This window comes from Urocampus carinirostris, chromosome 1, assembly GCF_059441175.1.
Source record: "Urocampus carinirostris isolate Australia breed hairy pipefish chromosome 1, RoL_Ucar_1.0, whole genome shotgun sequence".
Taxonomy (NCBI): Eukaryota; Metazoa; Chordata; class Actinopteri; order Syngnathiformes; family Syngnathidae; genus Urocampus; species Urocampus carinirostris.
The window spans coordinates 59,317,538-59,343,197 of record NC_142349.1 but is presented as its reverse complement, the minus strand read 5'-3'; the positions used below and the strand labels follow the sequence as shown (position 1 = coordinate 59,343,197).

At 39.2% G+C, this 25,660-nt stretch overlaps 1 protein-coding gene across 1 annotated transcript in view; it reads left to right on the top strand.

The window, feature by feature from the left end:
- The window catches only part of mosmoa (modulator of smoothened a), a 37,410-nt gene extending 28,464 nt beyond the window's left edge, over nt 1-8,946 (top strand). The window contains exon 3 of the mRNA XM_088347072.1: nt 3,053-8,946. Within this exon, the coding sequence (XP_088203198.1) occupies nt 3,053-3,237 (185 nt within the window). The 3' untranslated portion in view covers nt 3,238-8,946. The remainder of the gene's footprint in view (nt 1-3,052) is intronic.
- The last annotated feature ends 16,714 nt before the right edge of the window (nt 8,947-25,660 follow it).

The following is a 25,660-nucleotide window of genomic DNA, read 5'->3' as shown; positions in this document are numbered from 1 at the left end:
TGTGTCCTGGATTAAGGAGCATTATTGGATTCTGTAATTATCTATAAAAAGGTAAACAGCACTAGGGATCTTCAGTGCTATTAAAATCTTAATTTGTTGAATTGTAAAATGTCCTTTAGAGTTGAATGGCAAATTGAATAGATTTATATTTTACAATTTATATTGTGAATTAATGGCGATTTACGCCATTGCAGATTTTCGTGTCTGTGACTCTTAGTGGCAACTTCTAATCCAGTTTCTTTATATAGGAAATATATGAGCAGAGGTGAGTAGAGTAACCAAGTCAAGTACTTCAGAATAATATTACTCAAGTAGAAGTAAAATTAGTCATACAAATACCTACTTAAGTAAAAGTAAAAAAGTACTCGGTGAAAAAAATCACTCAAGTACTGAGTAACTGTAGCAACGTCGTATTTATTGTTGTTTTTTAAAAAAAACAACAAATGAGATTACAAATGATCCAAAAAGTCCATCCAATAAACAAAACAATACATTTAATTTATAAGTCGATTAAAATAATCAATACGAGCTCCAGTGCTTTATAAACAATAAAATGAAAATAGCATAAATCAAATGAATAAATTAAGCACATGTAGAACCAAATAGCACATTTAAAGTCTCATGACTTATCTTAACAGGGTCTGCAAGTAGAACAACAAGCTAGCCCATGTACTCGAACAAAAGAGACGTTCCATATTGTAGCATCTGTTTCGCACCCTTTTTGTGGGGAACACGCTTTTGATTTGAGACCAGGGGTGCTCCTCCTTTTCTGTGTTTTCATAGTCGGTATTGAAAGCAACATTTTCATCCTTAAATAATTTCCCCCCAGCTGAAGTTGAATATGGTCTCGTGACGATGCTGCTACGTTTGATTGGTTAAACTTGGTATAGCCTGGCGGAGTTTTGCGTAAAAATAAATGCGCTTTAGCGGAGACAGACAAATGCGTACTTACGTGGAGGGGATTTATTAAGTCACAAAGTAACAACTTCACGATTGCCTAATTTAGTGGAGTAAAAGTACCGTTTTCTTCTTCACAAATTTACTCAAGTAAAAGTATAGGGATTTAAAAATACTCCCAGGAGTACAAAATGTCCCAAAACTTACATAAGTAAACGTAACTGAGTAAATGCACTCTGTATTATATGACTTGAGTAGAGGATTTTCTACCAACTACAACCACAAAAGTTTCATTAACCTTCTGGTAATTAAAACAAAGAATGTAAATGTGGCCTGGACTAAGGAGCATTATTGGATTCTGTAATTCTCTATAAACAGGTAAACAGCACTAGGGATCTTCAGTGCTATTAAAATCTTACTTTGTTGAATTGTGAAATGTCCTTTAGACTTGAAATGTCCTTTAGTAAATGTACTCCGTTACTACGCATCACTGTATATAAGTAACATTTTACCATCAAAACTATGTCCTAAATATTAATAATTCACAGGGCATTTGTAAGATACAGTTCCGTATATGTAACAAGAAAGTGATTTGCATGTTTTGTTACCAACGTTGGTGCATTGAATGTAATACAGTTTTATCGAATATTTGTTAACGTGCATGTTTAAGTGTTATTGCTCTGTCAATACTATGATAACCCACAAGAATACGTGCTAGGAATATACTATATACTTAGGCCAAATTTACTATATTCCTGCAGTATTGTATATTTTCACGAGCGGTCCAATACATGGAAAATCGGGTATTTTGTCTGGCAAAAGAGCGTGAAAGCAATTTTAGTTAAATTTAGTTGGAAGTTGACATTTCACAAAGTAATTAATGGGGCGAAAGGTGGCGAATCTAGCTGAACTGGGCTCTGGCCACCAGTCCTGAATGGATAGCTTTGTGTAACTTGCTCAGACTATTTCTGTGTACATACTCAAGTTTCTCTTGGGTGTGACCTATGTGTAAGGAGGGGGCCGAATATTCAGACCAATCAACTGCAAAAGCCTTGCCTTAAATTGACAACTGTATGGTATGTTTTCGAGGATTCGTTTTAACACTACCCCAGTGCATCAGACCTTTGGATTCTTATGAATGGATTAGCAAGAGCATATTTGTATGGCCTCTATCCCTTTTTCGAGCAGATGGTAGCCAATAAGTCGGAGGTTTTGCATTACAGTAACCTGTTCACAAAATATGATACTTTCATTAAACATTGGGTATGTTTACATGTAGGCAGTAATTCGACCAGAAACTAAATATTGTAAGTATTTTTATCATTTAAAACCCTTTTCAACAGCCACAAATAATATGATGAAGATCGCCGACAGACTTCAAGTTTTCTGATTGCAATAGTCTTTATTCTCCGATTACTCATGCATGTATACTCTTTCAAGTAATCCGATTGTACATACAGGTGTGCGGGGGCTGTTATGGTGGTTGAGAGTTTATTTAGCATATGCAGAACATAACTCATTTGAGTGTGATAATTATGCTTGTAGATCAAAATGCAGAGTATTAGTTTGGGCTTGATCCAAAACCTGAAAATTGAATCTTGGAAGAATATTAATTGGAGTGTTATTCAATCTAAAATGAATAGTTTCAACTGTTTGGTAAAAGTTTAGATCAGTGGTCATAAACACCGTATCCACATTCACCAGATAGCCCATAAGAACACCTTATTTGCTCAAGGACTGGTTTTGAAAATACCTCACTCATGATATGTCCTTATGATTTTCTAGAATATTTGATTTCTAACTGGCATGAGAAATCATTGACATGATCAAGGTGGACTGGATGCTTGTCAGTAGCCCATAACTGTTTGCTTCTTGTTTTGACTTTTGATTTCTGTATTTGATATGCAAACCAATGAAGGTAGCTTTAGCTGATGTCACACAAATCAATTCATACAAATTTTTCAGGAAATATCAATTGCATGTCACCCACCCTTAAAATAAAGACCCACATGTACAATAATGCCCTCTTTAGACAATTGTTTGCATGCAGGTGGCAGAGTATCTGTTTGAGACTGTTCTGCTAGCCAGATAGGGTATAATTTTGCCCTGTCAAATAAAGTGCACTCATCGATCTGTTTTCTTTCTTGCTCCTCAGTGATCCTGTTCTGCATGGCGGCACTCATCTTTCCCATAGGATTCTACATAAACGAGGTGGGAGGCCAACCGTACAAGCTCCCCAACAACACAGTCGTGGGCTCCTCCTATGTGCTCTTCGTCCTCAGTATCTTCTTCACTATAGTTGGACTGCTTTTTGCCGGCAAAGTTTGCCTTCCAGGCTGAGGTCTGGACCCTGCCTGCCTTTGGACAAAAAACAAAACAAAAAACGTGTCGAGTTTTACAGGTCATGGAGACACAGAAGATCTTAGGACAACAAACAAACTCTGTCCGAGATTTTCTGAGTCCTGTTGAAAGTATAACTACAAAAGGAAGAACGTAAATACTACGACTAGAGGACGAGTGTGAAGGACATAGGCACCCTGCCGCTGTTCATTTCGTACAGGCCGTCTCCGTAGTCCTGTCTGGAATGATGCTGTTGTCATGGCAACTGTGAGGATAAGACTAGCAAGCTGTTTTTGAGGACCACTGAAGCCCTTAACTCCCCCCTTTGGAACTTCAACCTGTTGGGTCACTGTGCCCTTGGCACACATCCACACCATGACCGATGCTTCCGCATTATTATTTGCGCCTTTACTTCTTTCTGTGTTCTTTGCCCCTACCCGTTTTGAGATTGTGTTTTTGTACATTTTCATTGTGTTGGCCTTTCCACAGAAGTATTTTGAGTGTGAATGAGGAAACGCTGGCTGTCGACTTGGGTTGCTGCTCACCCATCACATAACTCCCCCTGAAAGGAATGCATGTGGGTTGCGGAGGTGAGTGCGAAAACCCCAATCTGCATACGCACCACAGAGGAGAATACCACCAACATGCAACAGCTTACATTGACTAAGCCAAATGTGCTCAAACACCTTCTGTTTCTAAATTCCCTCAAAACAGCTAGATGTGAGTGACAAAATACTATGTCACGGGTCAGGAATGATGAAGCTCTTTTCGCGAGTACATCTGGTTCAGAGATGCAATTCACTATCACATATTAGTGCCGGAAGTGCAACATCGTGTTTCCACCACTAGTGCCAGGAGTGTTCTAGCCCTTATCTAACTTTAAAGTTTCTGTTCGGAATCTGGAAATGATCTACTCGCAACGCCATCTTTCGGCTTAAGTCATCATAGGAGCCTCTGTCAAAAAACGAATCTTTTGGGGGGTTAGGGTTTGCATTTGGACTGTATTTTGAAACAGGATTTTTCTTACTTTCACCATTTTCATGCGACATTAACAAAAAAACACTGGGACAAGCATGAAAACACTATTAATGCCCCCTTCCTGATTTCTAAAGTGCTGCACGTCCCGAAAAGCGTTGCTAAAAGTAAGGTAAAAGCAAATAAGCGCAGTGGGTGGGTGGTATATAAAGGCTCTTTGAACTCAGTTGATCATTGTTAATACATATATAATGGCGAAAATATTCTACTTTTAACTTTGTTTTAACCCTAACCTCAAACAACGCACCCCATAAAAATGTCACTAGGATTTTTTTTCTGTTTTTCTCAGCAATTGAGACGCATCGAATCCACATGGGAGGGTCCTTTTTAGATTTTTTCAAGCATATAGTTTGTGCAAGTTATGAAAAAATAACAAATGATCATTTTTGCGCACGAGGACTTTTAAGGCAGATTTTTGTAGTTTTAAAAGATGATAAATTGACCAGTACCTTAAGACCTCCCAAAGTGCTTTACAATGTAGCTCAAACACACACACTTACACACCAATAGCAGAGTCAGCCATGCACCTACCTTCTTATCGAGGGCGTTGGGGTGTTAGGGGTTCAGTATCTTCCAAGGACGCTTGGACATTTAACCTGGAGGCCCGGACTTTAAACCTCTTAGTTCCAAACACGCGCTCTACCTCCTGAGCTACTGCTTTTAAAGAATAGCATTTATAAAACGGAAGGGATGACGAATAATGACCACTCCATCCCCTCGGTTAAAAACTGACCACAACACGTCACTAAAAGGTAAATACAATCTTATTGTTTGCAGGAGTTTGTGACATTTTTACAAAAGAACTCTGCTTGCACCTTGTTTTGAAACCATTATTCATGACAGAAATGAAGGTTAAAATAAATCTTAACTGCGGAAGCCATCTTTAATTGGGATATTTAATGACATGGGACACAGGCTCTGGCATTATATCATGTTTTAGGAAATCAAAGGTCATGCAGTGAAATAAAATGCATTAAAGAATTAGTTCTTGTCCGTAGATCAAGTTTGACAGCTTTGTTTTATTTTGTGTTAAAATATATATATGGTGTGGCTCACACACAAAAAATCTTACTATTTTGCTTTCATGACTCTTTCAATCAAAAAGATTCCTGACACCTGTACTATTTGCTAACAGATGGTACCCCTGATTCCATTCACTCCAAAACTAGCAGGAGTTTTACAGATAGTGTGCTAAAACTCTTAATTGTCTTTGCCAATTATAAGTCAGATGTAATATAAAACAAATTATATTTCTTACTCTGTGTGCTTTGAAAACTACAGATGAAAAAAAACGAAGGCATAGGAAATGTAGACAAGCGAATGTTTATCAAAGTTAATCATATTTTCGATAAACCTCTAAATCATAGGTATCAAACTCTAGTCTTCAAGGATCACAGTCCTCAATGTTTCAGGGATGTCCCTCCTATACAGGACTGTCTCATAAAATATGATTTTTCTGATTAAATTCCTTATTTTTAAAATGTCATACATTCTTGATTCATTATGAAACAACCAAAATGTACAATTCCTTTTTTGTTTTATTATGCTGACTATGGAATACACTCAAATAGCCAATCACAAAATATTATGAACAAGTTTACTCGTAGGGTTGCGATATTTCCGTTGATCTATAATAAATCCAGAATGTATAACATTTTTTGTTTTGTTTTTGATGCTTTACGCGAATTAAGAAACTTTATCACAATATTTAACGTTCCTAAGACAGTCCTGTACACCGTACTCATCAGAAATCTCTGCTAAAAGTGGCATGTGATCAAGCTGTGTTTGAGGAGGGAAACATGCAGGACTGCACTCTGAGACCTGTGCTTTAAGCAATGCCTGTTTGAACTCTGTGAACACCACATGTAGCAATACACAGAAGCATGCATTCTTTACTTCATACATCAGCACCAGTTCAGGGAGTTCCAAGACTGGAATGCTTAATAGCATTCCATTTCAATAAACACAGTTGATTTCAGGTCACTGTTATGAACAAAGTCTCGTAAAAAGTCGAATTTATGAGAAAACCATTGTCATTTTAAAATTATATGTCTTATTGTCTGTAATAACAATGTAGTGAACATTGTTTGCAGTGAGATTTGACTATGGCACTCCAAGATAAACGCATAAAAAAGAGTTGGAGGAGAAAAATAATTATCAGTATCTGTCAAACATATTCAAGTGAAAGTTGATTTTCAGTTCAACTGAATGAAAAACGATTTGAATGTGTAGTGTAATTCTATATCCTCTTCTTTTTGTCAGCAATCCTTTTTTGTGTGAGTAAAGTGCAGCCACAAGGACATACAGATAAGTGCTGCTTCAGTGCTGCTGGAAGAGACTTACGGTGCTAAATATAAAACCCAGTATTGACCGCTTTGGACAAAAAAGCTATGATTGCATAAGGTGAGAGATTTTCTGTGCATGTTGACAATCGATGGTATTCTCCTTTGTGGTCGGTGGTCACAGGAAGCTAGTGAGCGGGGAGCGTTATTTTTTTATTTTTCATTTTGTTTCACCTTTTTAACATGATGACTGAGACACAGGATCTGCAGGTCAGGTCCATTCATGTTCTTGAGCTTTGTGAATAGAACACACACTCACATATTGCGTGGGGGTTTTGTCAAGTGGAAAAACACTCACTGTAAAGCCCCAAGGCCCAAAGGTGAACTTGAAGTAGGAAACAAAATATGAATATCAATAATTTTCGGATCAGTGTACTTTTGCTTTGGAGGCTGTCAGGGAAAGATGAACGTCTTTAATATTGCCTAGGAAACTAAATAACATTAATACATTTTCAAGCTTTGCTGTTTGCCATGTTATGTAAAGAACTGTGAAATTGGCCAATCAATTTTGGTCATGTATAATAGTCCACAAATCTTCCCTTTTCTCTAAAATTGAGCCATGTTGAAGGGTGTGTGAACCAGTGGGTCCAAAGCAGGAATACTGTATTCCCTCGCTTTTTCGTCATTTGCAGCCTCGGTGCATCGCGTATTGAAAATCTTCCGCGATCAATTATCCCAAGTCAACTATCGCTAAAGGTTATTTTTATTTTCTGCATTGAATGAACTGCCCTCTTTTGGAGGTGATCCATTATCCCCAGTTGACTATTGCTGAGAGTGGGGTCCAAGCCGACAATTTTTTTTTCATATGAAGCGTTTCTTTTTTTTTCCTTTTCCTTTTTTCTTTTAAATAAACCGCACCAGTGTCATCGCAATCTATTATCTCCGATTGACTATTGTTGCAAACGAGGGCCGGCAAACTTTATGTTAAAAATGAGGGACGGCTCTACTTCACAAGTTTCCGTGTATGACGAGGGTTCTGGTCCCCATCAACCAAACTAAACAGCGGTCTACAGTACTCAGATTGTTGCTATGACAACCAAGACAGGAGTAAGTTATTTCCAAAGTAAAAAAAAAAAACGACGGCAAGGAAGTCTTAAAAGAAAAAGAAAGGGGGGGAAAAAAAACAACAACAAATGTAGGTGAAAAATTCTCTATGCTAACACTGTTAAAGCAAATTTTTGTGTCCAATAAAATTCACTGCTTACATTTCAACATCAATTTAGATGGCATCAGTCCAGCGTCTCGGTAAAAATGTCAGATCTTCACCGGGTCTAGTTGGACAAATCCAGTCTTGTATTTGTGTGTACATTTAGAATCAAAGGAAATGAATGTACTCACGTTCTCTCATGTTTATTCGGCAACTGGTGGATAGGCTGGCCCTTAATTTGTGGGTACATTATCTCTCAAGCAACTGAAATGCCCTCTTACACACTTTCCATACAATTTTTTTGTGCACATATATATTGATGAAATACTCTCACATACAAATTTCAAAAAACGTCTTTGGTTACTGTCATGCACTTAGTATAATAACCTTTACACACTCAAAAAATCGTTAGTCGTTTCGTAATGTGTGAGTGTGAAAACAATCACAAAGCTCAATCACAAAGTCTTAAGACTATATCAACAGAATTGTATTGATTCCTATCCTTACATAATATTTCTCTGTTGTTTCAGTATTGTGCCATGACCTGTTTTTTTCAATCGATGTACAAACACAAAAGCTACACTTTCTGTAGAAAGGACTGAATAGCTGACAGGAATACAGTAGTTGCACCATTCATATGTAAAGACAACAAAAATCATTAACAAAAAAAGAACGTCTTACCTCATTATTTGTATTATTTTCAAACGGTGGCAAACTCCTACCTTGTCTGTTGCTTTGATCAGATAACATAAATGATCATAGAAAATTATTTATCACTGAATAAAAGGAGGAACGTGGCTTTGAGTGGTTAGCTAACAGTGAGTTTTGTTTTTGCTAAGGGGAACGTTAAAACATCTGATTGTAGTGATTTCACTTTTTTTATGATATTGTCTACAACTTGATGGCCTGGTACACACTTACAAGCGATTAGTCACACTGCTTAAAAACAGACCTGCTTTAATTGGTATTTTCCTGAAAATCAAATTTGGCCTGGTTTTGTGTGTGTGTACCTTGCTTCAAGTTGGACATCCCTGAGGAATTAAGTCTCTGTAAAAAGATGCGAATTAAGTCCCAAAAATACACCCTTAACTTATTTTTACACTTGTACGACAGTTCAAAATGTTCACTTGTCACTCAAGCTTTGCCTGTGCAGTTACTGTAATAAAGGTTTCATGATGGTGACAATTTGACCTTGGACTGAATTGTTTCTCATTGAATTGTGTCAATTTGTGTAGATAGTTCACAATCTGAAAAAAATGATTTTATTTGTACTATTAATGTCCCACTGTTAGCTGATACATAAGAAAAAAATCAAGGCCCGGGGGCAAGATGTGGCCCCGAAAAAAAGGTTTTTAAGGCCCTTGAGATGATTTTGATTCATTGTTATGCCTGGATTAACTTCTTGACGAAAGTTTTGTTTTGGTTCATCCCTTTTTTTTTTTGCTTTATTGCATTTCAATCCATATATATATAAAGGTATTACAAATACCCATTTTCCTTTTCAACTAGGCAAAGAACATCAGTGTTTGAAATAACGTCTGCCCGGACGCGTGCATCTTTTACGTCGGGCGTACAACTTACAAGTCGTCTCCGCCTGGGTGGCCGACAACTTTTTCAGAAAAAAAAAAAAAAAAGCCGAAAGATTTTTTTTCAAATCAAACATTTGCTTTATTCCAATTTCGAAATCTTTGTTCGGTTTGGAAATTTCGGAATTTTGGTTCGTTTTCGCAATTTTCATTCTCGGCAGCCGATCAGAAGGCTACATCGAATAACTTCGTGCTTCCGGACTTTTCCGAGCGTTATAAGTTCGTGCATTTGCATATCATTTTCCAAAGTAGACGTACAGAGAACACAGGAAAAGTTAATAAGTGGTTAGGAATCAAGCCAAAACCTCAGCCCCAGAAGAAATATTCAAAAGAAGCTAAATTGATGACGCTACAAAACGTAAACGTACATTAAAAGCATCGTGGAAAGAGGAGTTCACGTGGCTTGTAGCAGACGATGCAGCGCAAACATTGCATGAATGAAGACGAGTAAATACAGGTACATACTGATGGCAGATGGAAAACGGTGATGTCATATACATATAATGAATGTTATAAGTAGATTTATAATACACTTAATTTTAAGTTGTTGTTCTGTTATATATTTTCATTATCAATCCTTAATACTATAATACAACGGGTTTTTTTGCGATTAGTCGTCTTGTGTTTTAAGTTATGAAAAATGGGGCAGGTAACTTTATGGTTGGGCAGGCAACTTTTCAGAGTTGTCTGCCCTGGTGTCCGGTAACTTTTTGTTACGAGTTTCAGACACTGAGATCATGTACTGTTTCTCCCCCCCAATCATGCAGATATGTTTCAAAATATTCCACGCACCATGGATCTCAAGGAATTCGTTGTCAAAGTAGACAGTTTGATCCCGTATCATCCTATAGCTGTGACGATGATAATGAGAACCAAAGCAATGGCACTGAAAAACAGATGGCGATTGTAGCGATTAGCGAATGCATAGCGCTCATTTTAGCTTGGAGTAATTAAAGTTGCTTATCGTGTCGCTGGGGGACTTCTGACTGTTTTGTCTGAGGCACTTGCTTTCATCATCTCAAGCTGCATCCGGTAAGTAGACCTGCCGTCTTGTACACCGAGCGTTCCTTTTTTGCCTTTGCGCCCTTATAGGTATGTGATTGTGATTTTTCCTTCCTTTTTTATAAGTGCGCGTTTTTCAATCATCTATTTATTGACCAAGTTTGTTAGCAGTATTCATCCTAAAAGAAAGGCATGTATTAGTCTTGAATGAAGGTAACTAATGGAAAGGTAGGTACATTGAAATGATAACAGAAAAATACAAAAAATTACAAAAATATCAGAGGATGAAAAATAAATAACTGTTGTGTTCCAGATCTTTTAGCCCCTGTTAGCTCTCTGTGTTTTATTTTTGCCAGTTCGCCCCATTTTGTCTGCTCGCCATTCATTGTACCATTGCTGCACCTACCTGCACCACAAGGCTTAGGCATTCTCCACAAAAACAACTGAACTTTCATGTTGGTCCAGGGTTTCGGTCATGATCTTCTCCAGGAACATGTTGAATAAAGTTGTAGAGTGAGTGCAGCCTTGTCTGTGCTTCGAAACCACACTCCAACATTTGATCAGTACCGCACAGTTAGCATTGCGATGAAGCTGTTCAGTTTATCTGAACTAGTTTTTGGCCCATGTCGTGCTTTTGCATAATGGTTCGCAAGACTGCTTGCCATACTTTGTCTAATGCGTTCTTGAAACCCATCAAGACACGATAAAGGTTTCTCTGATGGTGTTGAAACCTCTGACATGGGATGTGCAGATTAAAAATCTGTTCTGTGGTGCTCCTTTCCTTCCTGAAACCTGCCTACTCTTTGGCTTGAATGTTTTCAGCCTGTTTTTTTAGGTTGTTCAGTAGGACTTGTGGCATAAATTCACTTGTATGGCTGCCGAGACTGATTGTTATATCATTTGAGCAAAAAAGGCCTGGGGAGAGATGTACTTGTAAAGGCTAGGCTTTACTTGCCCAAGACTTACCACAGGAAGTGGCGCCCCGATGACCCTGGCGGTTAAGGGATCCTTGATCGTTGGCGGTTTCCTTTCTTCCATCCATTATCTGCACCGCTAATCCTCAGTAGGGCCGCATGGGTGCTGGAGCCCATCCCAGCTATCTTTGGGCAGTGGGCAGGGGACACCCTGTACTGGTTTCCAGCTAGTCGCAGGGCACACAGGAACTGACAACTCACTCGCACACATAGGGACAATTTGGACAGTTTTCGGAGTGTGGGAGGAAACTGGAGTGCCTGGATCAAACCGACGCAAGCACGGCGAGAACATGCAAATTCCGCACGGGAAAGCTGGTAGCTGGATTTGAACCCATGACCTCAGAACTGTGCGGCAGATGTGCTAACCACTCATCTGCTGTGCTCCCCTCTTTCTTTTCTTTGGTATAATAATTACTTGCCATTTTGTCCATGCAGATGCCCTCTGTCCTTACCAGATCCTTTTGCTAATCGTTGTCAAGTTGTTTATAGTTAATTTATCATTATTTCATTTGAGTTCTGACGAAATGTTGTCGATTCCTTTCTGATTTACAGTGAGTTAACTGCTGCCTCTACTTCTCGGTTTATATGGAAGTATCACTTTCCCTTGGGCCAGGATTTATATGGCCCTAAGGGTATCCCTTAGTAGGGTGGTTGTAGTTTGGTGCAGTATTCTGTCCATCTATTATAATCTTGATAGAGTATATTATTTTTGCCAAGTGTTGAAAGATTCATCAGCCTGCAAAAAAATGGTGAAGGCCCTAACATTATTATCTAAAACCTAATCAAGAACTTTTTCACTTTGTGACTCGTCTATGGACTTGAGAGCCTTTATCAAAATTTCAACTCTTTAAATTTTGATAACAATTTAAGTCAGACAAAAACTTTAAAAAGTAAAGATATCCTCACCAGGGAATATTGAAAATAAATGAAACTTTTAACTGCTTTTCCGCATTGCTATTCCCATAAGCTTGTAAAAGCCCACCATGACGATGATGACATTTGCCAGGAACAATCTGAGAAGGCTTGACTAGTTGGGCTTGACAGGCTTAGCTGATAGGATGCCTAATGCGACATATCAGCACTGACAGATCCCAAACAGTTCTCTGCATCCAGATGGAGGCGAGATACGCTTCTGGCCTAAAATAAACCCAGCCAAACCACAGAAAAAGTCATGTCCCAATGTTCTTCATTTAAAATCATGTTAAGCTACCAAGCTAGTACATTTTCTTTTGGATGCTTTTTTGTTTTATATTCAGTATTAAAAGTGCTCTGAAATGGTCCAATGATGAGAATGTAAACATGTGTGTTTGTGTTGTGTTATAGAACCCTACAGCAAACATGTCCAAACTATGGCTCAGGAGCCATTTGCGGCCTGTAGCTTACACTCAAAAGTGTTTTCTCCTAAAAATGTGTTACACAATCTTTAAAGTTGACCTTCGGGTTACAGCGTTCCTACCTTACAATGTTTTGACCTTAGAGAGTTCACCTGTTTTAGTTTTGAGCTATGTGTGTTATTGTAGCTCCAGGAGCCTGAGGAGGAGGATGAGAATCGGGAAATCTCAAGGCTCTGCAGACCTTCCCGCCTGAACCGACTGTTTATTTCTGCTCAGTCCCCCTGTGTTTATTTCCACAAGGGCATGAATGTCTTTTCTGATAGGCCTCTTGTGTTATTTTAGATCAGCTGCTTGGGAAGGGATACATGAGAGAACTGTGTATTGCTGCCAGTATGGACACTGCACACGCACACATTATGTGGCTTCATGGGAAGGGCTTTTTCCCCCATCACAATACAACAAACACTTTAAAAATATTTTGTATTTCAAATTTGTTAATATTAGAACATAAATCGTTTTAATAACTGAAGCAGAGAACTCATTTTTGGTTCACGATTAGCGCGAAGGGCTACGAGTTTTATATGCATTCATAGAATAACAAATCATGTTTTTGTTATGTTGTTTTTTCCAGGTTAAAATCTGCTCAATCGAGCCCCAAAAAATTTGCCTTGTATTGTTCATTTTAATAAGAATTTTGTCGGAATTGATCATGTATTTAAAGACAGGGTCATTTAAATGATTTCTCATGCCTGAAAAGGTTATTGTGATATTCTAGGAAGTTCATTTCTATCACTGATGAGCTATTTTAGGAACCGGCCTGCTGTCTACTTAGGTGTTCTTAGGGAGCTGCCTGTTGCACTCGGGCACCCTGTTGATGACCCTTAAGATACTTATTTCCAGACTATGGTCTTGTTTGAATAAGTTTAATATATATATATATATATATATAAAATATGCAGCACAGTGGTTAGCGCGTGCGGCACAGTTCTAAGGTCTTGGGAACCTCCTGTGTGGGTTCAAATCCAGCTACCGGACTTCCTGTGCGGAGTTTGTATGTTCTCCCCGTGCTTGCGTTGGTTTCCTCCGGGCACTCCGGTTTCCTCCCCAGATTCCAAAGACATGCATTTCAGGTGAATTGGCCGGTCCAAATTGTCCCTAGGTGTGAATGAGCGAGTTGTCTGTCCCTGTGTGCCCTGCGATTGGCTGGCAACCAGTTCAGGGTGGCCCCTGCCCAATGCCCGATGATTGCTGGGATGGGCTCCAGCACCCCCGCGACCCTACTGAGGCTAAGCGGTGCAGCTAATGAGATGAGATATATATAATATTTTAGTTTGTTAATGTAGAATGTGCACTATCACATAAAGATATAAGCTTAGTCAATGAAAGACTGACAATTTTTTACTGGTGTAACATATTTGTTGTTCTTAATGTTCATACTTTGAAAGTATAAACACACAAATAACCTAGGCACGTTTATTTTTTTGGCGCCGGTCATGAAGGATTTAGATTACTGATCACCAAACCTTTTGAAGCTATGTTACTATGTTACTACTGTATTATGTTATTACATGGTTATCATTATGAGAAGTAGAGTTAAAATAGGCTCAGTGAACCACCAAAACATCTGCCTTGTATTAGGGAACTGAGTGATTTAGATGTAGAAATTAAAGGCCTATTTTTAAAATAATTTTGGATAAATGTATTGAAAGACGCGTTATGTCAATGATTTCTCACACTAGTTGGAAAGGACATTTCTCCGAAAATCACAGTGACTCGTTACTGGTGAGCTTTTGAGCACCGTTCCCCAGGCAAATCAGGTGTACTGAGGTGGCTATCTGGTGCACCCTTGATTTAGTATTTAATACAACTCGCATAGATTATTCCAAAATTGTCAATGTTCCACAGCTTCTCTGAGCTGAGATTTGATCGCAGAACCTGTTAACTGTAAACAAACGGTCACCTTTTCTCCACCGTGCTTGTATAAAAAGCGATTGTTGTCTTGCATATAATGTGTTTGCCTCCATTCCTCACAGTCCATAAACCTGGCTAGCCGCCAGTCATTCATCTGCAGCCAAGACAGTGCCCCAACATCCTTCACCCATGCCTTTCTAAAAGGTGAACTGAAGATCATTTCTACACGACACCAAGCAGAGTACCGACAGTTTGATTTCCTGCACGTCTGAGCGCTTTTGTCTGCTACCCACATGATCCATCTGTCATTTACAGCAGGGGCAGGGGGAGGGGCTGGAGGCATGAATGACACCCAGAGGTTGCATCAATCTCTGACTCATCTCCGTCATCCGCAGTAAGTTGGCTGTTTCAATGATTCTGTTTACATGCAGGGAATAGTCCAACTGGTATCAGAAGCCGGACGTATTAAAAGAATCATTTACATGCCCAGAGACAAACAAATAACCCCAATACTTGGCATTTGCGAAGATTGTTTTCCGATTACAACGGCGAGGCGAGCATGACTTCATCATGCAAATAGACCTTAAAGGATCATTTAAGTCAGCTCACAAAATTCAACGAAATACCATCTGCGTTTCCTCCGTGCTTCAAAAACTAGCTCCATTGCTGCATCACGTTTGTATACAAGGTATGCTCGTACATGGCTTACCTAGGAACTGATTTACACTATATATCAATGGCTACAACTATGACATCAACTATACATAGACTGTAGCATTTTCACTGTAGGGGCAGAAAATACAACAGAAATTTGTTGAGGCTTTTTGAGCGAGCAAACTGCTTTGTGTTTTATTAGTCTCTGTACTACAAGTCCTACAGTGCTTTGGAGCATAAAAACATCCCGGATGAGAGAAACCTAATAATAATATTATTAATACATTGTACTTTGAAGTTCCTTTCAGAAAACCCACGGTCGCTGTACACATAGTAAAAAACAATAAAGTAAGAATAAAACAAGCAAGTAATAAATAGCTAAATAAAAACACAGTAGCGTTAAAATGGGGCAGTAAGTGAAGTAGATGATCAAGAATAGGAATAGTCAATGGAAAAGAGAAGGAGTCCACTTTAGAGAGAGTGGATTTGGTGCTGATGAGAAGTAGTTCAGTTTTATTGCTGTTTAGTTTTAGGAAGATGACTGTGAACCAGGATTTAATTTCAGAAAGGCAGGAGTTGATGTTGGGTGGTGGGAGTATCAAGTCGGGCTTGCAGGAAAGGTAAAATTGGATGTCATTTGCTAAGCAGTGGAAGGAAATATACCGAGGATATGGCCTCGGGGGAGTAGATAGGTTATAAACAGGGATCAGAATGAAGATTTTCATTTTCAGCTGAAATAGCCAGGGGCCGCCGGCCCCGGCCAGGTCCAGGGCGGAGCCAACAGCATTTATCTTATTTGCTATGTGAAAATTGCACTAGAATGAATTAAATCCAACAAAACAGAAACCATGTATTTTTTTCAGTTTTAAGATGTTTAAAACAATTGGGGGATTACAATGTAACAACCATCACCATTGTTGTTGTGTTTTGATGATGAAGATGGACCTTGTATTTAGCTACTAATCAACAATATATATGAAAATATATACATTAATAACCATTCATCATTAATTTGAAAATAGAATGCACAAACTGAACATGCTTAAAGAAAATACATGTCAGTCTGTGACAGTCTTCTCCAGCCATGACCACTTAAATTTATTCTTGATTCCTTTATCAATCTCGGAGACAAAAGCCTCGTCTTCTTTTCTTAGTATTTTCATATTTACTTTTTCAAACACTCATTTCACCGTTTGAAAAGACCGGAAGGAGCGCCATGTTTGAGAAAGCCAATGCTCTGAACAAAAGCTCCGCTGATTGGTTATCAGCGAACCTATCGACCAATGGTAGGAGTCGATCTATTTGTTGGGTGTTATAGATCTAATGCGCTGCGCTTCTTTTTGCCGATTTTTCTCGCGATCCCTAACTGCTAACTTGGGGTGATGAAACAGTCACGTATAATACCTCACCCCCCCAAAATATTTTCTCATCGAATTTAGACGATTTACGGGAATGACCTTTGGGGTTCAAAAACAGCGGAAATCCGTGGATCCGCGGAAAATTCTGATCCCTGTATAAAGAGGAGGGGCCCCAGGACAGAGCCCTGGGGCACACCTGAGTAGATTAGAGAGAGGTTAAAGGAGAAGGATTCAAGTTGAATGGATTGAGTGCGGCCAGTGATGTACAAGTGGAACCAATGTTGTGGGATAGGGTTGTGTGCGTTGTGGGATATGCTAAGTGAAGAGAATCTGCAAAGAAGTGTGGATTGGGAAATTGCGTCAAAGGCAGCACTTAGGTCGAGGAGGATGACAATTGTAAGTAAACCAGAATCAGCGGCATTGCGGAGGTCGTTTGTGATCTTGATAAGTGCAGTTTAATAGGATTACCGTATTTTCCGCACTATAAGGCGCACCGGGTTATAGGGCGCACCCCGAAAAAATAGTTTTTGGTCCTATATTTGACATAGATAAGACGCACCGGATTATAAGGCGCTACAATGGGAACGTCGACAAAACAGTCAGATAGTTCAGTCAAACTTATTACCCCCTTAACATTCCGAAAGCTTGCAAAGAAGCAAATACGTGTCGTAGACACGTGCGGATGCGATGTCCGTACGATGTCACTCAAATGCATCGTTCCAAATATCATTCGGAAGGTTAAAGTCTTGGGATTCAAGAAATGCCAACCATTCCTTAGTTTCTATTTTCTTTTTCGCTCGCAACTTTACTGTGCATATGACAATAAACACTTGGAATTGAGTTTAATTTAAAAATAGACACTCCATTCCATCCATTATCTGCACAGCTTATGACAGAAACATCGAGTTCAGTCTGAAACAAGATACAGGGAAAATATATAGCCGGTGTAGCTCACTGAAGTCGTTGTGTTCGATAATAATGTGCAACCATGGTCCTCTTATATCCGTGAGTGTAGTAAATCCAGGAGAGTAAAATATTTACAAATACAGAATGGTAAAACATGTTTCCTCTATGCCGTAGACAACCAGACTTGCTATTCACATTCATCTTTTTCAGCCAATTGCAGGCTTTGTTTTGCCCCTTTAGCCTATGCCAGCCTGTAAATGATAAAAAGGATCCGCCCCCTTTACCTCCGAATAACTTTAGCCAATAGTGATCGATTCAACTGATGATTGACACATCTTTTTCGGCCAATTGCAGGCTTTGTTTTGCCGCTTTAGCCTATGCCAGCCTGTAAATGATAAAAAGGATCCGCCCCCTTTACCTCCGAATAACTTTAGCCAATAGTGATCGATTCAAATGACGAATGACACATTGGTTAGCCAATGAAACGCCGGTAAATAAATCCCAGCATACACCGCGGACTACTTGGCGTTCGGGGGAAAATCTAGTCGGCGGCTGCTGCATTAGTTGCAAGACTTCGCGACTCAATATTGATCCATAAATAAGGCGCACTGTATTATAAGGCGCATGGTCAGCTTTTGAAAAAAATAAAGGCTTTTAGGTGCGCCTTATAGTGCGAAAATACGGTACCCAAATCATGTGCAGGTACAAGTGATCGGGAATTGAAAGGACTAACTCAACCATAGCAAGCATAATGGTCGCAGTCGGACCTTAATAGGATTTCTCTGCCCGTTCACATTGGAATAGTGGCAGTAGTCCGTTTTCAATCAGATTATTGCCTGCATGTAAACAAACCCAATGTTAATTTGTTTTATATCACCATAGTGGCCTTTATTCATCCATTCCATTATATTGTTTGTTATTCCGAACACCAAAACGTAATGTCATACATTATATCCTATAATAAGTGTCAGGATCTAGAACACTACTAGCCCCTAGAGGGCGCCCACCTGGAGGGAGAGCCTGGAGAGCGCCCACCTGCACCCAATTTGTTTGCAAACTTCCACTTCATTATTCGTGATTTTGATATTGACTGTATTCTACAGCAGAGGTTGTTGAGACCACTTATTTCTTACTTTGTTCCTGAGTTTGTTATTAAACATCCATCCTTTTTTGCTCGCGCCTGCCTTGTTTCCTGCTTCCTCGAATATTGGTCCACCCCTAAATCATGATAAGATTATAGAGGTTGTTTTACGTTATGTCTGACAATTAATAAGAAAAAGGCGCTACTCAGTAAACTACACATTGTTTGTAGGATTATCTGAGGATATATTGTTGTTCTCAGAATTAAGCCTTCACAAGCGGTATACCAGAGGCCCCTTCGAAGGTTCCAGTTCCCATTAATCAAACTTCGACCCGCTATAATTGTTTAAATGCATATATGAGCTACCACTACATTTCCTTCCCTTTCCGGAACATTCATTTTGTCATCTTATTAAACCCCGCATTGATTTTGCTGATGATGGATATAGCATTGTGTGCTCACTGTGAACTCTCCTGTTTTTTGTTTTTCTTTTCTTAATTATGTATACATTATGTACAAAACCTTCGTATTGTAGAACCTGTAACCCTTTTATGTAGTTATTTTTACATTTATAAATGATGCAGTGTGTCCCATTGGGTGTTGCGCTACCGCGTTCACAACATTCTACTCTGTTATTATGGAGGAAGCATTACAGTACTGTACATACAATTCAGCTAATTGATTTCGCTGTAAATCCTCTTCTAAGTGCAAAAGCGAATGCTCTGGTGTCTGCCATCCAGCCCGAAATGAGATGAAATAAGGTGACTAACCCACTTCAATTAGTCTTTCAGACCAAAAATGGGGCAAACGGCTCTTTTGCTCGTACTATTTTTAAAAATTCAGATTTAGAGTCATGTCTAAAATTGAATCCTGCAGAGTAATTTTTCTAATGCAGTTAAAATGCAATTAAAGCCCCAGTGTGTAATAATTGACCACCAGATGGCACTGTATTGTCTAATGCAAAAGAAAACCAGTGCCATGAGTACAGCATAGCAGCAAGATGCCGGAAAAATATGGCAGCGACTTCTTGGTATTGATTCCACTTTTTAAAGGAAATACGAATTCTTAGACCTATGTTTTTTTATATATAAAAATTAACATTGGTATAATGGTTCACGCATTTTTGCCTAGTATTAAAATCCATGTTGTTGTCTTTTTTACTGAATGAGAGTGTTTTGTACCACTAGGAGGTATTTAATATTACACACTGCCCCTTTAAAGGCAGACATTTATAGAAAAATGAAATTACATTTTAATCCCAATATATCAATGGTGTATAGGGCCAAAACATTGTAATTCAAAATTGTCAACAGAGAAATCCTAATTATAAGCTCGTTCTTGCAAATTGGCATTATGTTTTCCTTTGCTGTACAATAAACGGGTGTTTATTTATTATGTTTAAGCATTTAACCATTTACATTCTAGTCAAAAATCTACCAAGGGGCCTTCACAGTCAGTTCTGCAGGCCCTAAAGTAAAACAAGAAGTGATGATAAAGCTGTTGGTTTAGCTGATCAGATTCCAAGTTGGCGAGTGAGTGCCTGCTAGTGGTTTCACAAACTATGGTTGGCTAGGGGGCGGTAATGGAAATATCACAACGAAAAGGTGAAGAAGAATACAGAATCCCCATGTCCACTGCTTTTGTCGAACGGACATTTTCAGCCCTAAATCGTGTTAAAAAAACATGCCAGAAATACGACAAGACATGCTTGACTTTCATCACTAGCTTTGATGGCGATAGAAACATACTTCTTGATGGAACTGAAACACAAGGAGAGTCTGTACACAGCAATTGAAATCTTCGCGAGGAAAGAAAGGAAGATGGATTCTTTGCACAAATAAAAACATATTGTTGGTGAGTAAAATGTGGTTATATTCCTAAATAATATTGCAATTTTATGAGGTTATTATTGATGCTTTTTATATGTGTCGCAGTTCTAGATGCAGTAACTGTTTTATAGCCATACAATAGTTATTGAGGGTTGGAGTGATTCAGCCTACTGAAGGCTTAGGTGTGAAATACCACAGCTCGTCACTAGAATATTACATATAAAGCTTTTAAAATCTCTTAAAATAGAATATTTGGCCTATTGTCACGGTGGCCATAGCGCCCAATTGGCTCCGCCCGTGTGGCGCCAGCTGCGGCTCGTTGACAGATTGGCTTTCCGTCTATTTAAGCTCAGTGCTCTCACTCTTCCTTTGTCCGTCCGTCAATGAACCTCTGCCCCGCAAGACGCGGGTTTTGACTCGGTCCTGTTTCCTGTCGTATTTTCTGTCCGGTATTGTTCCCATTTATTTTGTCTTGTTTAATTTCGATATCCTGTTTTGTTATCAATCCTGTCTGTCCCGTCCTGTCCAGTATCGACCCCATCCGTCCGATATCTGCTCGGGCAATTGATCTCGTCGGCCTCTGGCCATTCCACGCCAGACTGCTGCCTAACGTGCATGACTCCCCATTTCTTGTGTGAGAAACGTCACGCATTTGGGTCCTGATCCAGTTCCGTTTCTTGACATGAAAAATCATAGATTACAGGTCAAATATGTCTAGAATGAGTCAATGTCACCTCCAAAAATTTATTTTCCACCCATCTGGAACTGAAACCTTGTCGTTCAGAGCAAGTACAAGTGGGTTGCACGCAGTGGCTTTCATATTTATTTATTTATTTTGACCAGCATTTCCCGGCACTTCATTCATCACTATTTCTCCTTCAGCTGCCCCCTTCACTATCAGTACTTCTTGACATCACAGCCGCTGAAACTTTCCAGAACACAGCTAAGAATGTTGATTTATTCTGTAGGATCCAAATGCACACAGGTGCAGGAAAGAACTCGTCTTTCTAGGGTTGTCACTTTAATCAAATCAAAATGTATTATTGACGAAACCAACTTCTTGTTTAATACTGCACAATATAATTAAACATGTATTAGACTAAACTAGAACTCGTGAGAGAGAATAGTATGAATGAATAAATAAATGAAACTTTGTTTCGAACATGAGAAAACATAAATAAGTCAAAAAACAAAACTAATGTGAATGTAACATGTCCGAAAAGGAAGAGAAAGAAGCATATGTTTATTAGATCCTACCCCACTTACTCCTACTGTTTATATTCTGTGTATTTTCGTATAACAAACACCATAAGAATACACATATTTATATAGGTTTTGTGGATGCACTGTCACTCCATCATCATTATCATCACCAGTCATTTAGTTGATGACAATAATAAAAGTAACTGTCGTGAACCAGAACTGGATCAGGACCTAAACGCGTGACGTTTCTCACACAAGCCTTTTATTTTACGGGAAATGGGGAGTCATGCACGCTAGGCAGCAGTCTGGCGTGAAATGATGGGATGAGATCGATACCAATTGCCCGCGTAGATATCGGACAGATGGGGTCGATACCGGACAGGACGGGACAGACAGGTTTGATAAAGAAACAGGATATTGAAATAAAACAGGACCAACTAGATGAGAACGAAAACTGGAAAGAATAATAAACAGGACAAAAATAGATGGGAACAAAACTGGAAACCGCTATTAAACAGGACAAAAATAAACGGGAACAATACCGGACAGGAAATGCCAACAGGAAACAGGACAGAGTCAAAACCCACATCTTGCGGGGCAGAGGTTTGTTGACGGACTGACAAACAAAAAGTGAGAGCACTGAGCTTAAATAGACGGAAAGCCAATCTGTCAATGAGCCACAGCTGGCGCCACACAGGCGGGGCCAATTTGGCGCCATGGCAACCATGACAGTAACAACAACAAAATTAATACTCTTGATAATAGTTATAATAATTGCCCCATCTATTGACTGTATAAGGCTGCTCACTAACATTATTTGGATACCAATAACACTAGTACTAATAATATTCACAATAATAGTCATGTAAGTTATAATAATAATAATCATCATCACAATAGTTATAATGATTGAATCTTGAAATTACTACATCCCCTCAATTTATAGCTTCTTTCTTTTCACATCAACAATTGACAGATTGGCAGTACCTCCTTGTTCACTTACAATTGCAGCTGTGAAGTGGAAAACTCCACGAGATCATAAAGTTTCTAATAAATCCCTGAATCCATATTGACTTCCGTTAATCAATTTATGCTATCTATAAATTGTTCTTGCCTATTCTTATATCGTTTCTCTAGTACAGGGGTCGGGAACCTTTTTGACTCAAAGAGCCATAAAAGCAAAAAATATTAATTTTATTTTGGGAAAGAGCCACACCATATATTATGAGACAATTTAGTCGATAGCACATTTATTTTTGATGATTTGATCAAAATTATGAAAAGAGAATAATGCCAGAGCCCCTGTCCCAAAATCAACAAACATACCACTTTAAACTTGTCTCTTTCTTGCAATTAAAGATCGGTTAAACTATTTTTGACCCTTTTTTTCATACATATTGGTTTCAAAACCAGATGCAAGCAGTTATTGTGTAAAAACGTCACAACATTCTGCAAATAGGGAGCCTGATGAGCTCACTTTTGGCGCAGACGGCGTAGGGCGAGAGATGGGAGGGAGTGCTTGCACTTTTTGCATAGCTCCACCCATCCCTCCCACTTACCCAATCAAATGACTAAGTTCTCTTCCGGTGTTTTGGCGTATTTACAGTTCTGTGGATTCATCATAAGGTATCTGAACACTGAACACAGATTATATAGTGAACTTTTATACAAAGGATTCTTTAACGTTGTACAGCCAAAACGAGTTTTTTTCCCCCCTTTTTTTGTGTGACACCTTGACTGTAAATTGTATTGAAAAACGTGCCCTATATATACTGCGAAGTAATTCTTTATTGATCAGCTTCGGTTTGGCTTTGCGTGTACATGAATAGGATCGACAACTCAAGTTTTGAACAAGACGGAGAAATTTTGCATGTAATCAAATTTGTCTCAGAGCCACAGATACTCATAGAAAGAGCCATATATGGCTCGCGAGCCACAGGTTCCCGACCCCTGCTCTAGTATGTGAATGAGCCTGGATAAAGTAGTATGTGCATGAGTGAGAGTATAGTAGTATGTATTAGAATATAGCAATATGTATAGTACTGTATTTTCCCCCACCCACCCAAAGACCCGGAACGCCAAATAAACAGACACAAACAAAGGTTTCAAATAAAATAAATAAATAAAATGGTAAACCAAAATTCAGTCATTTGACCAACAATGGACTTGGGGAAAAAGACTCTCTCTACCTGATAATCCTTGTTTTAAGGGACTTGTAGCACCTACCAGAGGGCAGCAGGTCAAAGAGGTGGTGGCCTGGGTGAGAGAAGTCCTTTAAAATGTTGGCATCTTTAAAATGCTGTGGCATTGCAAACTGGCAATGTCCTCCAGACTGAGCAGTGAGGAGCCAATAAAAAAGACATTGTTGCCTACAGTTAGGGATCCTTTCCCAACACTTTTAAGTGCCTGTTATCGTTTCTTTTACATGAATTCTTGGACAGTGAGTTGGCTAGCCAGAGCGTTTTCCATCCACTTTTTCCTCCATCTATTCTGTCATGGCAAGTTAGACAAGGTTACATCTCCTCCGGATACTGAGTGACTGATCTGAGCGAGGCATCATCTAGTGAGAGTGTCAAGCATGCACACACACTCCTATTAATCGGCACTGTAGGCTGAAGTCACGTGTATGTTATTCGTCACTAAAGGATGGGTGGATATTTATGATATTTATTCAGTGTTGAAGTGATTTAACTTCACAATTTGGGGATTTTCATTTTTAAAATTGATGTATTTTCCCCTTATGTTGGCCTGGATAGGGATGGGCGCCTCCAGGCTGTACTTGCCCAAGACATACCACAGGAAATAGTGCCCCTATGACCCTTGTGGTTACCGGATCCAACCAACCAACAATTATGAATATTATGACTACAATTAGTATGTAACGTATAACTGAGCTGAGTGTCTGCAGTTGCAGAGTGAGGCACGTAATTCTTTTGGCTTTTAATGAGTTGCTAGCGTAGCTAGCGTTTTGTTGACATGACAGCTTTTAGAAAAAGGCAAAATTGAAAAAGATTGTGCATATGTCATGAATGTTCGTTTTATGTATGTGTCCTACATAGGATACCCTGGGTATCCTTAACCAGAGGCAGATTCAGGCAGAAAAGGGGCGGCGTGACCGTTTTGCCAAACAGAATCAATGCAGAACACAATGCACGATGACAATACGCAAAGTTGGGTAACCACAAAAAGTAAACCGCGATACAACGAGGGATTACTGTATTCCAGTGGTTCTCAAATAGTGGGGCAGGACCTCCGGGCGTGAGGCTCCATCAAGTGGGGAACGGGTGCGTTAGACCTTTTAATTTTTCTTTTTTTTTTTTGAACTTTCCAAAGTATCAAGTGCAATAGCACCTCCACTACACTGGGGAGCAGCGGCGCTCTATTTGACAGTGTTTTGTTACAGAGTACAGTGGAACCTCGGTTCTCGACCATAATCCGTTCCGGAACCCTGTTCGAAATCCGATTTGTTCGATCACCGAAATCATTTTTTCCATTAAAAATAATGCAAATCGTCTTAATCCGTTCCAACACCCAGAATGTTTACCATGAATGTTTAACGTAAACATAAAGCTAACCCAGGCTAATCGTAGGTTCACGTTATCGTAATCTTCCGTACGAAAGATTACGCTAACATGAACGTGTAAAAATTAAAAAAAATCAGGTCGTTTAAAAGTCATTTAGCACCCGGGGCTCCACAACAAGTGGTGAGCGGTTCATTGGAAAGGGGGCTCGGTTCCAACAACCTCAATGTTGGGCTCCGTTCCAACACCCTGAATGTTTAAAGTAAACTTAAAGCTAACCCAGGCTAATCGTACGTTCGTGTTATCGTAATCTTATGAGTAGGATTTCTTACCTTTGTGGTGGTCAGCAGAAGGCGCTCGCACACCTCCTTCATATTTGGCTATTATTTCTTTCTTAAATGCAATACTTGTACGCACTACTTTTCATTTTTCACCTGTAGCAACATTGCTGCTTGCACTGACTTACTTCGGAGGCATAATAAGGGGCTAAAACACCCGTACGCCGCTCAGCATCGCACCCTCGCGTACGCACCCACGCAT